The sequence below is a fragment of the Impatiens glandulifera genome, chromosome 5, assembly GCF_907164915.1.
Source record: "Impatiens glandulifera chromosome 5, dImpGla2.1, whole genome shotgun sequence".
NCBI lineage: Eukaryota > Viridiplantae > Streptophyta > Magnoliopsida > Ericales > Balsaminaceae > Impatiens > Impatiens glandulifera.
Genome location: NC_061866.1, coordinates 41,814,649 through 41,831,020, shown reverse-complemented (window position 1 = coordinate 41,831,020; position 16,372 = coordinate 41,814,649). Strand labels below are relative to the sequence as shown.

General features: G+C 25.5%; 1 protein-coding gene across 1 annotated transcript; it reads left to right on the top strand.

Moving 5' to 3' along the window:
* The first annotated feature begins 4,563 nt into the window (after window positions 1-4,563).
* On the top strand, window positions 4,564-10,680 carry LOC124939379 (cucumisin-like). Its single transcript, XM_047479859.1, has 9 exons — window positions 4,564-4,640; window positions 4,748-4,839; window positions 4,936-5,182; window positions 5,331-5,844; window positions 5,964-6,064; window positions 6,294-6,525; window positions 6,884-7,097; window positions 7,203-7,696; window positions 10,387-10,680. Exons 1-9 carry the CDS (start codon window positions 4,564-4,566, stop codon window positions 10,678-10,680), a joined length of 2,265 nt encoding a protein of 754 aa, XP_047335815.1.
* The last annotated feature ends 5,692 nt before the right edge of the window (window positions 10,681-16,372 follow it).

Here is a 16,372-nt window from a genome sequence, read left to right as displayed (position 1 = left end):
ATTCATTCAAATATTTATTTATGTACTATAATTATTCGATTTTGTAATTTGTTTTTCTATTTTATTATCAGTTTTTACCATGTAATATTTTTAATTTAATTGGATAGTTATTAAATATTTTTTTTTTAAACCTGTGATCTTGATTACTAATTTTAAATCGAAAAGATATTTTTAAAATTATTATATAACGTATCAATGTTTGGTAATTTATTTGATTAATTCTTGCAATCGCAAAGGTGACTACTAATTTAATAAATGGATAATATGTCTTCTACATGCTCGTTTTACATAGTTCATTATACATTTATTTTTATTTGAAATTGGACTTTATATATATTTATTTTTGTTTGAAATTTCTAAGTTTTTATTTATTTGTTTGAATTTACATCAAAAATAACTAATACCATTTAAAATGTTATTAACTCGTTAATTTGTATTAAAAATTGAGAAATATGTATAATTTGAAAAGATCAATTAAGAGATTCGAGACGAGAAAATGATAAATACATTCAAAATGAGGTAAAATAAATATTTATCAATTTTAAATTTTGACATTAACTGTCCGACAGAACAAATATAAATTTTGATGTAAGATTTTTTAATGTCCATTTTGCTATTATGTTTTCTCTTTTTTATTTTTTTATTTATTTTTGTATGTTAATTTTAAATGGTTAATTAGAATATTATAAATTAATATTATAAATTTATTCCAAATGGGATAAAATATTTATTTATGTACTATAATTATTCAATTATATATGTGATTTGTTTATCTATTTTATTATCATTTTTTACCATATAATATTTGTTAATTTAATAGAATAGTTATTAAATATATTTTTAAATATGTGATCTTGATTATTAATTTCAAAATAATTTTTTAAAAATTATTATATAATGTATCAATGTTTGGTAATTTACTTGATTAATTTTTCACAAGGTGACTATGCTAATTTATTAAATGGATAATATGTCTTCATCATGATCATCTTGTTTTACATTGTTCATTCTGCATTTATTTTTATTTGAAATTGAACTTTATATATTTAATTTTGTTTAAAATTTTTCTTTATATATTTATTTGTTTGAATTTATATAAAAATAACTAATATCATTTAAAATGTTATAATTTTTTTTATTAAAAATACGTCACAAATTTCTTTTTTTATGTGATATATTCTTTTTTATTTTTCTAAATCCTACCCTAACCCTAGGCCTAGTAGTAAAAATATATTGAATAGCGTCAGGTTTTAATCAGCCTAGGGAATGACCCATTGGATTTAAATAATTATATGATTAATTTAATATTAAAATAAAATAATAAATGTTTAAAAATTTAGACATCATATTTTACTTTTAATAATATATAATTATGTTCTGAATTATTCTAATTAAATTATTTAAATTTAAATATTGAAAAATATAATAAAATTATAGTAACTACAAAAAGATATTATAAATAGTTAAGCTCAATTATTAATGAGTCAAAATTACACCCTTCACAAGAGACTTAAGGATTAGATACATGGAAACTCAGCACGAATTAAAAATTGATTCTTTATATATTCAACATTTCATATACTTTCTTGATGTATAAATCATCAAATAATATTAAAAAAATTAATTACACACAAGATTTTGATTTTCATATTTGTTTTTCTATTTATTAGTATATACTCTTTCTAGTATATTAGCTAACTTGATAATTTCTTGACTATTGAAAATATTTTAAAAATTAAAATAAAATCATACGAAATTATTTAAAGTTAATAATTTAAACTATGTCAAAAAAAATTGATACTTTAAATTAATAAGTATTATACATTATAACCTAAAATTGAATTCAAATAAAAAATAAAAAAATAATATCTTTAAATAGGATAACAAATTAACATAATTAAATATAAGCAAACATGACTTATCATTTTATTAACATTGCCTAAATAAAATATGAACATTGGCATAAACACTTTTAAAAAACATATATAATTTGTCGGTATTCAATTTAAATCTCTTTTATTATATTTTGTTTGAAATATTTCTATACACTAACTCTTTTTAAACAAAATAGAATGTACAAAGAGTTTTATCAAACAAATTAGTGTAGGAGAGATATTTCAAACAAAATATATTTTATATTTAAAAAGCAAAATATATATTATCCCTAATTTATATTCATTTTCAACTTCCTACCCTCATTTCAAATATTGTGCATAAACCGAAAAAGACATTCTAAATGTCACATATATGCTATTATTCCCCACATATAAATTTCTGTATTTATCCAATATGCATCTTATAATTTCTCAAAATTTGTAATTGCCAAGATTCGAACCTCTTATAATATTTTGTAATAAACTCGCTTAACATTACCCTATCACACATAAAAAATATTATTCTATCACATAAATTTTATAGTTTCTGAAATTTTCCATTTACTAGAAATTTTTTCATTATTAGATCACTTAATATCATTTTTTTTATATTTATAATTTTGTATAAATATATTTTAATTGATATTAGTTTATATATATATATATATATATATATATATATATATATATATATATATATATATATAATAAAAAGTATTAAGTTATTATAAGAAAATAAATATATAGTTATAGAAGAGAAAATATTAATTCCAAAATAATATTTTTTAAATAAAGTAAGAGATATTTTTTTAATAGTTTAGTTTTTTAATTAAAATAAAAATTAAATTATTGAATATGAATATATTTTTATAAAAAATTATTCTCAATAAGTTCAATTAGGAGTAGCATCTAAAAAAATATATTAATTAATAAATAATAATATAAAATAACATCTATAAAATAAAAAATAACAATGCATGATGATCGATATAGCTATTAAATTATACTAAGAATTTACAAAATAAAAAATTTCAACGTTTAGGCAATTTGTTGAGTGTCACTCCAAAGAAAAACTCATTTAAATTCTTAAACAATGAATATTAAAGTAGAGCAAGTTGAACCAGCCATTAAAATAGTGTCCAAAAGATCTCTACTAAATATACGAAACCGACAGTTAAAATTATCTTTAATCAAGTGTTAGTGTTAGTAAGTAATGCAGAATAAAAATCTTGTTCGCCAAAATGGTAAGAAACCATACAAATCATTTGAGAATACATGTAAAAAAGTCTCTATGTGAAAAAACAATTATAATAATCTTTATTGAAAAAATAAAAATAACAACGGATTCGATTATTTCTTCTTATGCGTTAAGAAGGGGACGAACATTGACTCGAGAAATGATCACAACAAAATCAGAGAATATAAATATCAATTAAACTTAATATCGAACCAAAATAATTAAAGATTACATAAATAAACAAAGATATTACCTATACACATGGAAGATTACATAAATAAAATCCTAACCAAAAATACATTAAAGATTACATTAATAATTTTTTTAAAATAACTTTGTAATTGTAGAAGATATTACCAATATTAGAAAAGTGATAGTAATCTCATTTGAATTATATTAATTGCATCAAGCACTAATTAAAAACTTCAATAGTTCAATTTTGAAAAGTTTCCATTTTATTAACGTGTATATCTAAGTTAAAAACCAAAAATAAAATACATAAAATAATTAGAAAAGAGCCATTAATTGAAAATTTCTAATCTATATATATAATGATGCTTAATTTTTAAAGTGATTGGATTGCCAGATCGAGAGTTGTGGCTAATTTGGATATATCTGTGAAAGTAAATGAATACTTAGGTCGGATTGTGGGTTGACCCGCTCGTAAACTTAATCTATACATTAAAAATAAAATAATCATATTTCAAACTTACAACCTAACAAAAACAAGTAACACTTTTTAACCAACTAGGCTAATATAATAAGACTTCATATTTTAAATTCAATACCAATTAATTGAACGCGAGACATTTAAACAATATAAGTTCAAATGATACTTAATTTTTAAAGTGTCCGGATTGTCAGGTCGAGAGATGTGGTTAATTTTAATATATATATGAAAATAAATAGTTATTAGTATTTCCATAGTTTTTAGGATATATAAAGGGTCTCCCAATAAGAACGAATCTTACAACTTAGTAAGGCAAGGAAATCACATAAGATATGATGCAAACAAGAACATATTTAGATGTTTTAAGTTTTCTTCAACTATGTACATTTTATGTTATGTTTCTTACTTTCACCCATGTAAACGGGCAAGATAGACAGGTACACACTCGTTATTCAACTTTTAATATTAAATCTTAATCTATATTTTGATTAGGCATTGTTTGTAGTGATTTTTTTAATACAAAACTGAAATAGTTTATATAAAAATAAACTTAGACACCATTCTAAGATCACATCTATGTTCAATTTTTATTGAGAACCTCAAAAGTCACATGTTTTATAATAAAAAAAAATTAAATAGTTCATAAAAAATATACATTAGACACCATTCATGATTCAAAAATAAAGTATGTTTAAATAATCATTCACATCTTATCAACAAAACAATTTTTATATGTACAAAATAAACTAGTTATTATGTTTATACAGGAATATATAGTGTACATGGGAGACTTGAATCCGACCTCAGACATCCCTACACCTATCTTGCATTCAAGATTTCTAGAAAAAGCTCTTCACATGTAATATTACTAATAACTGTTTTTTAAATATTCTTCTTTTGTTATTAATACAAATCACATCACTTTTATGACCAAGCTGTTTATTTCATTTTTGTTTTCTTCTGTAGAAACTCTTCGACATCACTTATTCACAGTTACAAAAGTATTTTCAATGGTTTTGTTGCCCTATTGACCAATGATGAGGTTCACCGGATTTCTGGTAAGATAATTAATTAGTTAAAAAATAATTAACTAACTTTATAACAAATTAAATCATGTTAAGTCCATTTTATTAATCAATTAATTGAATGATCAGCAATGGAAGAAGTTGTATCAGTGTTTCCAAATAGAAAAAATCATATGCACACTACAAAATCATGGGACTTTTTGAAATTTCCTCAAACGGTTAGCAGAGTGAAAAAGGTTGAGAGCAAGATCATTGTTGGAATAATAGATTCTGGAATTTGGCCAGAATTAGATAGCTTTAGTGATGTTGGAATGAGATCGCCGCCGAGCAAATGGAAGGGATCGTGTCATGGGCTACGGAATTTCAAATGTAACAAGTAAGGACTTGTTTTATTTGAATTATCAAACAAACTACTCAAACAAATTTAAAACAATCTTATATTATCATTTATAACATTTTAAAATATTAAATAATTCAAATTTTATAGTACAAGATGATATTATTATATATCTCAATTAATGCAGCAAAATAATTGGAGCAAGGTACTACAGAAGAAATGGCAAATTCTCCCAAGAGGATATTATTTCTCCAAGAGATACCATTGGTCATGGAACTCATGTAGCTTCAATCATTGCCGGAAATCTTGTTAGTTCGGCGAACTTTTATGGTCTTGGACAAGGTACAGCACGAGGAGGAGTCCCTTCTTCGAGGATTGCGGTATATAAAGTAGTTTGGACTGATGGTTCTGATGACACCGACGCCATTCACTCATTTGAGGATGCTATCAGTGATGGGGTTGACATAATATCAATTTCTTTAGGATCAATTATTATTGAAAACTATATGCAGAATTCAATATCTGTTGGGAGTTTTCAAGCAATGAGAAAAGGAATTATGACAATATGTTCTTCCGGAAACAATGGTCCTCGACATAGAACTGTCGTGAATGTTTCTCCATGGGATCTTACTGTGGCAGCAAGCTCAACTGATCGAAAGATCGTGAACTATTTGAAGTTGGGCAATATGGAGAGTTTGTTGGTATAGTATTTCATTATCATTTCTTATTGTTTACATAGGCACAACATTGATACAAGATTTTTTATTTATTTTTTACTATTGATTTCATTAATATTCATTCATTCATCTCTCGAACGCAGGGATCTTCAATGAATGCGTTTGATCAGACTAATTTCTCCACTTTGGTGTATGCTGGTGATGTGCCAAATATTAGAGAAGGGTTTTCTCCTGATACATCAAGGTATTTGTTTAGTTATCATGTATGCTTATTTTAATTCATCTTCTAAAAATGTTTACTTAATTGATTATTATCACCTTCTACTGGACTTTTGCACAGGATAATTTCTTGTTTTCCATGAATTTTAATTTACAATTTTTACAATATTATATTTAGTTTCGATATCATGTTTTTACAATATTAAATGTTTTGTGAAGTAAATTTTACATGCACATTAACTCATAATGTGCAGACTTTGCCGAGAGACTAACTCACTAGATGCTAGATTTGTAAGTGGTAAGATTGTCATTTGTGCTGAACAAAATAGAGGGGACGCAGCTCTTTTCGCTGGTGCAATTGGTATGGTGATAATAGACCCACGCTACGATCTTTTCGAACATAAAATGACATTTGCCCTCCCGACAACCGTTTTAAACGAGAAAGAATCAAACATATTCATGAGATATTTCCAAAACTCAAGGCAGGTATTTATGGTATTACTTCATTAGTTGTTCTAAAAATATATTATAATTTCCTTCTGTTTTTAAAACAGGAATTCAATTGCAAGAATATTGAAAAGTCATGAAATAATTGATCTATCTGCACCATATATTGCATCCTTCTCATCAAGGGGACCAAATCCTGTAACACCTCAAATTCTTAAGGTTCTATAGATCTTCCTCTTGTATTAAATATTGTTAAGGATGGTCATAATCTTGAAAATAGTTTTTCTAAAACTCAATTAAGTTATGATTTATTTATATAAAAATATCATCAAGAACTATATAATTATAGTTGATGTAATTCAAAGAAATTAAACCAAAGTTTTCAATGATTTTGTAGCCAGACTTATCTGCACCTGGTGTTAGAATCTTGGCAGCATGGTTACCTACTAGATCTCCTTCAACGTCGATTTTAGATACAAGAAGGTTGTCATATAACATTATATCGGGCACGTCAATGGCATGCCCGCATGCTGCTGCTGCAGCCGCGTATGTAAAATCCTTCCATCCATCTTGGTCTCCGGCTGCTATAAAATCTGCACTTATAACCACTGGTATAATGACATTTCCTAACTCATTTAATTACAATAAATATGTTTAATCTTTTTAGAAGCTTTATTAAATTGCTTCTCATTTGAACCTAAACAATTCATTTACAGCCTCCGAGATGAGTGTAAAGACAAATCCGGAAGCAGAATTTGGTTATGGAGCAGGCCTAATAAACCCTGTAGGTGCCATTAATCCTGGCCTTGTGTATGATGCAAATCTAGCTGACTATGTGCAGTTCTTGTGTGGCCAAAACTACACCAACAAACAGTTGAGCCTTATTACGGGTGACAAAATCGCTTGCACTCATTATGGGAGTAAAACTTCTTTAAATCTTAACTTGCCTTCATTTTCCTTTCCCATCGTTCCGTCAAATACTCCTTTTAATGTCTCCGTTAATAGGAGAGTTACCAATGTAGGATCATTAAGATCTACATACATCGCCAAGATTCTTACTCCGCCTACATTCACAATACGAGTTGTACCGAGCACACTTTCTTTCACTAACGTCGGAGAAATTAAGTCATTTACATTGATTGTTCAGGGAATAATGGATCGTGTGACAGCGGTTTCGGCTTCTTTGTCATGGATAAGTAGCACAAACAAAGTGAGAAGTCCCATTATTATTTTTGGTTCTTATTTACAATGATATGAGATTGTGAATCATGGTAAACATATGTTTTATGAAATAAAAATAAAGGAAATATGAAGAAAAAATAAATTATATAACATATGTGATTTTTTTACATTGAAGAGTTCTTGAATAATGTTTTTTTTTTTAGAATTTGTATTTTGAGTGATCAGTCTATGTTTGTGGTGTGTTAGTGTCCCAAATATTGTTGAAAAAAAAACTTCTTTAAATCTTAACATACCTACGTTTTCCATCCCAATTGATCAGCCAAATACTCATTTAATGTCTCCATGAGTAGAAGAGTTACCAATGTGGGATCGTTAAGATCTACTTACATTCACAATAGAGTGTTTCCGAGCAGACTTTCTTCAACTACTTTCTCTTCACTCTCTAGATACATATGATTATGTATTTTCACAATTTATGAAGATACATTCCATATGTATGTACCATTTTTCATGTTGATGATGTTCTCGAGAATCTATGTAATCTGTGAGATTGTAAATTCCAAAGACAAGAACAAGACAAAGAGAGGGAGACAAATCAAGATGAAGGCAGGTGTTAGGAAGAAAAAAATCATTTTTCTTCAACCACTCTCTATTCACTCCCTATATACCTAGGTTAGGTATCTCCACCATTGGTGAAGATACATTTGATATGTATGTACCATCTTAGGATCATTTCAACTAAAGTAGAGTCTCCCACATTTCACCATTACTTCTTATCTTATTGGTTACTACTACAATTCTAGCAAAATAGTCATTTATCGTCTTTTTATTTTTCATCTAAAGTATTTAGAATTCTCTACGTAGAGTATTCAGAAGTGACCTTTTTACCTTCTGATTATCTCCATAGTTGCTCTTTAAAGAGTCTCATATGATTTTGGAGATAGTTTTATTCAATATTTATTCGAACGTTACTCAATTGAATGCTTGATACAAATAGTTTTTCACCTTACAGTTTTTCATATTCATCTCGTTAAATTTAATTCTAGATCCACTAGTTGCTGGATCACTGAGCGCCTCAAATCCTGTTTCTACTAAATCTCACCGATCCTTGGAGCGAAGTATGTTTTCAATTAACTCGCTCCAGTGATCGTTACAGAGACCGTTAAAACTAGAGATTCTCATTGTAGTGACCTCAACTCTTTCATCCACTATTATTTTCTTATTTTCTTTTATCTCACAGATCCGGTCAAACAAGCTTAAGGCTCAATTCCTCACTTCAAGCTCATAACTTGATTCATTCGTGTTTGAGATTCTTTGGATTTTAATACCACTTGTTAGAATTAAAAGATTGCAAAACTAACAAATTTATTTACTAACAACACTAGAAAGATCCATGTGCGATTCACACGGATAAAAATATAAACAAAATAAATTTAATAAAAAAATTAAAATAATATGTAATCAATGTTTAAAATTCTTAATAAATCACAAATAATATATTGAAATAATAAATAGAAACTCTCATTCCATTCACTTAGCTAAAACAATACATGTTCTCAAATATCTCATAACATATTTTTTCCTAATGAACCTCTAATTTCGTGACCTTATACTTTCTCTTTGGTCAATTAAATATTTGAATAATATTTTTTTATATTTAGCATTATGAACTCACACTTTGGTCAATCAAATATTTGATTCATATTTTTTAACCGTTTTCAATTTTTACCGGCTATTATCCCTCGACAAATCACATCTCAATCATACTTGGTTAAAGGGTTGTACTTGTTTTATTAGGTTACAAGTTTGAAACATACATATAGCATTTTTAATTTTAATTTTAACCGTTTTAAGTTTATGGCAGGTCAACCCACAATCCGACTCAAGTATCCATTACTCTCACATACATATTTAAATTAACAACTCTTGACCGACCGACAATTCAGACACTATAAAATTAAGAATCATTATATATATAGATTAGTTAGTTAAAAAGTTGAACTTATATTATTAAGAATGTAATGCGTTCATCAAATTTGGTGTTGAATTTAAAATATAACGTCTTATTAGCCTAGTTGGTTAAAGGGTTGTACTTGTTTTGTTAGGTTGCAAGTTTAAAACATACATAAAACATTTTTTATTTTAATTTTTGACCGTTTTAAGTTTATGGGTGGGTCAATCCGCAATCAGACCCAAGTATCTATTTACTCTTACATATATATCCAAATTAACCACATCTCTCAACCTGGAAATCCGAACACTTTCAAATTAAGCATCACTATATATATATATAGATACTTTATAAATAAGCTACACAAAATACAGACAATTAAGGTATTATTAACTTTCTTATTTGTAAAATCAAATTAACGTCTAATTATAACTTTTATATTGCATTAATTTAGAAATTCAAAACTAAATTGTAACTAAAATTTATTCCTCTTTATTATTAAATCAAACAATTAGGATTTTTTTATTTGAATTATTTCTATTATATTAAAAAATAATAACATATTAATGATCAAACAAACTACTCAAACAAATTTAAAAAGTCTTATATTATCTCATAATAACATTTTAACATATTAAATCCTAAAGATATTTGGATCAATAATTCAATTTTCATAGTACATGATCTTATTATTATATCAATTCAGGGAAATAATTGGAGGATGGTACTTAAAATCAAATGGCATTCTCTCCTAAACTGATATCAAGTCTCCAAGAGATACCCTTGGACATGAAGCTCGTGTAACTTCAATCATTGTCGGAAATTTTGTGAGTTCGACAAACTTTTATGGTCATGGAGAAGGTACAACACGAGGAGGAGCTCCTTTGAGGATTGCTGCATATAAAGTAATTTGGTTCGATGGTGCTTATGACACCGACATCATTCACGCATTCGAGGATGCCATCAACGATAGGGTTGATATAATATCAATTTATTTGGGAAAACGTTATAATGAAAACTATATGAAGGATTCAATAATTGTTGGTAGTTTCAAGCAATGAGAAAAGGAATTATTACAGTATATGGTGCCCAAAATGATGGTCCTTGACATGAAATTGTTGCGAATAATTCTCCATCGGCTCTTACCGTTTGCAGCAAGCTCGACTGAATGAAAGATCATGAACTATTTGAAGTTGGGTATTACGGAGACTTGATATAATTTTCGGAGAAAATGCCATTTGTTTTTTAGTACCTTCCTCCAATTATTTTCCTGCATTGAGATAATAATAAGATCATGTACTATTAAAATTGTATTTATGTAATATACAGACTTTTGTGATAGAGTATTTCATTATCATTTCTTATTGTTTACTTAGGAACAACATGGATACAAGATTTTTATTTATTTATTATTATTGATTTCACTAATATTTATTCATCTCTCGAACGCAGGGATCTTCATTGAATGCATTTGATCAGAATAATTTCTCCACTTTGGTGAATGCTGGTGATGTGCCAAATATAAATTACTTATTATCATGTATGCCTATTTTATTTTTTTCCTCTACAAATGTATACTTAGTTATTATTTTGTAGGTAACCTTAGATTACATAAATTAAATAATCTTTTTCTGAAATAACTTTGTAATTGTAGAAGATATGCACAATATTACAAAAGTAATAATAATCTCATTTGAATTAGATTAAGCACTAATTACAAAGTTGAATAGTTCAACTTTGAAAACATTCCCATTTTATTAACGTGCAGTCTAAGTTAAAAACCAAAAAAAGAAATAGATAAAATAATTAAATTACCAAAGAAGTCATTACTTGAAAATGTCAAATATAAATATATATATATATATATATATATATATATATATATAATCCTAGATTTGCAAGATTAGAAGTGATTTGAATTTTTTTTAAATAAATCATGTTTTAAATTTAAATCCGATCCTAAATTAATGGGTATATATATAATAAATGAATAATTAATTATGAAACTTAATTAATAATAGAATAACAAAAGTTTTGTATAATTTTGTATAATTATATATTTTTATTTTTTCAATCAATAAATAATTATATATATAACCATCTAATTAAAAAATAATTCGTAATATAATTAAATAAAAATAAATTAACCTGATTTAATTATTAGTCTCTCATTTGTATTAACATATTTTTATTTTTCCATATTTATTAAATTAATTTTTAATAATTTTTAATTTAAATTAAAATATTTTTTAAGTATCTACATATTTATTTGAAATGCCATTATTTTAACTATTTTTTTAATTTTTGTTTTTAAATAATCTGATTTAATTATTTGTCTTTAATTTGTGTTAACATATTTTTCTCTCTCCATATTTATTAATTTAATCTTTAATATTTTTTAATTTAGATTAAAATACTTTTTACTTATCTCTATATTTATTAGATATACCATTATTTTAACTATTATTCTTAATTTAACTTTTTAAATAAATTATATATATATATATATAATACTATTTGTAATCATTATTTTATAATATATAATTATATATAAAATTTTAAAACTATTTTAAACTAATTATCTAAATAATTTATTACAAATTTCTAATTTTTATATATTCTTTCTATATATCTATTATTCATATAATTAATTTTTTATTCATTATATTTTTATTTTTTATTTAATAAAATGATTAAATATATATACATAAAATTATAAAATAAATTCAATAATTACAAATAATTTAATGTTAAATAATTAACATTTCAAACTCATGGTTCGAATTTCAACTGATGCAAATTTGATATTTAAAGAATGGTAGTGCAAATGTATTTGCAAATAAGGTAAAATAAAAGTCCAATTTTAAATTTTGACACTTGTCTGATCCAAGAAATATAAATTTAATGTGACTATTTTTAATGTCTATTTTGCTATTATGTTTTCTCTTTCTTTTGTTATTATTTTTGTAGGTTAATTAGAATATTAGAAAATTAATATTATAAATTCATCCATAATGAAATAAAATATTTATTTATATACTATGAATAATGCTATAATTATTCAATTATGTGATTTGCTTTTCTATTTTATTATCAAATTTTATCATATAATATAATTTAATTTAATTGTTATTAAAAATAAATTCGAAACATGTGATCTTGATTATTAATTTTAAATCGAAAATATATTTTTTAAATTATTATATAACGTATTAATATTTGATAATTTATTTAATTAATTTTTGCCCTCACAAGGTGACTAGGCTAATTTAATAAATGAATAATATGTCTTCATACATCATCTTGTTTTACATTGTTCATTATACATTTATTTTTCTTTGAAATTGAACTTTATATATTTATTTTTGTTTGAAATTTCTCTTCATACATATTTATTTATTTGAATTTACATAAAAATAATAATTAATACCATTTAAAATGTTAAACTCGTTAGTTTGTAAGTTTGTATTGAAAATATGCACAAATTCCTTTATATTAGATATATTCATTTTTTATTTATTAAATCCTAATATGGGCCACCAGTAAGAAAAGCATTAATGCCGTCTGATTTTTTTCGCTCGCAGATTTGAATTAAAGGGATTGAGGGAATGATGCCATGGTGGGTAGGATTTGAGAATGAAAGAATGATGGTTCGAACGCGTTAATAAATGAATTTCTTGAAAGAAAATATATTGATAAAATATGTGAATTTCAGAGTGATGGAATGGTGGTGCAAATTTGAGAATGAAAGAATGATGGTTCGAATGCGTTAATAGATGAATTTCTTGAAAGAAAATATATTGATAAAATATGTGAATTTCAGAGTGATGGAATGGTGGAGCAAATTTGAAAATGAAAGAATATAGTGGTTTGAACGCGATAATAGAGTCTTTGAAGGATAAGATATAATGAAACATGGTGTATTTAGGGAAATGCGGAATTTGAGAATAAAATAATAGTGATTTGAATGTCGTTAATAATGAAATCTTTGAAGAATAAGATATGTAGGATAAAGTTCTTAAATTTTCGGAATGGATATGGCGTGGTCCCTTAAATTTTTTTTTGAAACTTAAAGACAGCGCGAGCAAGATGATCAACATTCAAATTGGAAATGGTAATGACACTCTGTTCTTGAATGACCCCTGGTTCGAAAACAGACCAATCCTTCATAACAGTGTATTCTGCATCACTCAAATCAGGTGAGAATTTCAATTGGCCACAGTTCAAAAAGTCAAAATCGGCGATTAGAACAGCCTTCTGAGGACTATTCCAGAAGGTGCGAGAATCCTTGAAGCACTTTCATCCTATCATCTGAATAATAATGAGGATTCTCATGTTTGAAGTGTCGAGAACAATGGTAGGTTCAACTCAGGGTCTGCATGGGTTTGTGTTGTGATCATGGGAACGTTGTCCCATGGTCCCACTTAGTGTGGTCTACCAAAGTGATCCCTAGACACCAATTCATTTTATGGATCGCCTTTCGTGAGAGACTCAATGCCCGTGATCGGATAAAGAAGTACATGAGCATCCCGGATCCTAATTGCTTTCTTTGCTTGGGAAATAAGGAGTCCATTTAACACCTCCTTGGGAACTGCCCTTTTGCCTCCTTGCTTTGGCGTAGATTCTCCGCATCAATGAGCCTCCTCATCTTCCCAAACAAATGGACTAACATCAAGGACCTCGCCATCATAAAGACCAAGGGCAACGAATTCAGCTCTAATACCTTCAAGTATTTTTTCGCCAACATTGTTTATCACATTTGGATGGAGAGAAACGCTAGATCCTTCTCAGGTGTCCGCAACTGTGTGGATACAGTCTGGAACAATATTGTCACCGATGACAACTCCTTCATTTGAACGTGGAGACGTAATCCTACAAGCAAGAAGAATTGGTTAATCTGTAAAAACTAGAACACCGCTTACGAGAAAGTCACCATAACCACTGATTTCATTATACTTTAATTCTCAATTCTCATCTTTTATCTATATTTTTTTTGTTCCTCATTCAGTTTGTTTTTTTACTCTGATTTCCTTTGAACTCATGTAACTCCTTTGCCTTTTTATGGCTTATATTATATTACGCTACGTTGCCTTTAAAAAAAAAATCTAAAATTTTAAGTATATATATTTTAATATGTCATTTTATAACTATTTTACTATTAATTTGAGAGGTGTGTATAATTTGAAAAGATCAATTAAGAGATTTGAAAAAAAATGATAAACACATTCAAAATGAGGGAAAATAAATGTTCACCAATTTTTAATTTTGATATTTTAACTTCTCCTATAGAACAAATATAAATTTAATGTGACTACTTTTAATGTCCATTTTGCTATAATGTTTTTTTTTTTTATCACTTTGCAGGTTAATTTTGAATGGTTAATTAGAATATTATAAATTCATTCAAAATATGATAAAATATTTATTTATGTACTATAATTATTCGATTTTGTAATTTGTTTTTCTATTTTATTATCAGTTTTTACCATGTAATATTTTTAATTTAATTGGATAGTTATTAAATATTTTTTTTAAACATGTGATCTTGATTACTAATTTTAAATCGAAAAGATATTTTTAAAATTATTATATAACGTATCAATGTTTGGTAATTTATTTGATTAATTCTTGCAATCGCAAAGGTGACTACTAATTTAATAAATGGATAATATGTCTTCTACATGCTCGTTTTACATAGTTCATTATACATTTATTTTTATTTGAAATTGGACTTTATATATATTTATTTTTGTTTGAAATTTTTAAGTTTTTATTTATTTGTTTGAATTTACATCAAAAATAACTAATACCATTTAAAATGTTATTAACTCGTTAATTTGTATTAAAAATTGAGAAATATGTATAATTTGAAAAGATCAATTAAGAGATTCGAGACGAGAAAATGATAAATACATTCAAAATGAGGTAAAATAAATATTTATCAATTTTAAATTTTGACATTAACTGTCCGATAGAACAAATATAAATTTTGATGTAAGATTTTTTAATGTCCATTTTGCTATTATGTTTTCTCTTTTTTATTTTTTATTTATTTTTGTATGTTAATTTTAAATGGTTAATTAGAATATTATAAATTAATATTATAAATTTATTCAAAATGGGATAAAATATTTATTTATGTACTATAATTATTCAATTATATATGTGATTTGTTTATCTATTTTATTATCATTTTTTACCATATAATATTTGTTAATTTAATAGAATAGTTATTAAATATATTTTTAAATATGTGATCTTGATTATTAATTTCAAAATAATTTTTTAAAAATTATTATATAATGTATCAATGTTTGGTAATTTACTTGATTAATTTTTCACAAAGTGACTATACTAATTTATTAAATGGATAATATGTCTTCATCATGATCATCTTGTTTTACATTGTTCATTCTGCATTTATTTTTATTTGAAGTTGGACTTTATATATTTAATTTTGTTTAAAATTTTTCTTTATATATTTATTTGTTTGAATTTATATAAAAATAACTAATATCATTTAAAATGTTATAATTTTTTTTATTAAAAATACGTCACAAATTTCTTTTTTTATGTGATATATTCTTTTTTATTTTTCTAAATCCTACCCTAACCCTAGGCCTAGTAGTAAAAATATATTGAATAGCGTCAGGTTTTAATCAGCATAGGGAATGACCCATTGGATTTAAATAATTATATGATTAATTTAATATTAAAATAAAATAATAAATGTTTCAAAATTTAGACATCATA

Bases quoted from the DNA above. Each gene is read 5' to 3' on its own strand.
- LOC124939379 (XM_047479859.1), top strand. From the start codon at position 4,564: ATGGGAGACTTGAATCCGACCTCAGACATCCCTACACCTATCTTGCAT. The intron at 5,183-5,330 runs GTAAGGACTTGT...CAATTAATGCAG, and splicing joins CGGAATTTCAAATGTAACAA to CAAAATAATTGGAGCAAGGT. The intron at 6,065-6,293 runs GTATTTGTTTAG...CATAATGTGCAG, and splicing joins TTTTCTCCTGATACATCAAG to ACTTTGCCGAGAGACTAACT.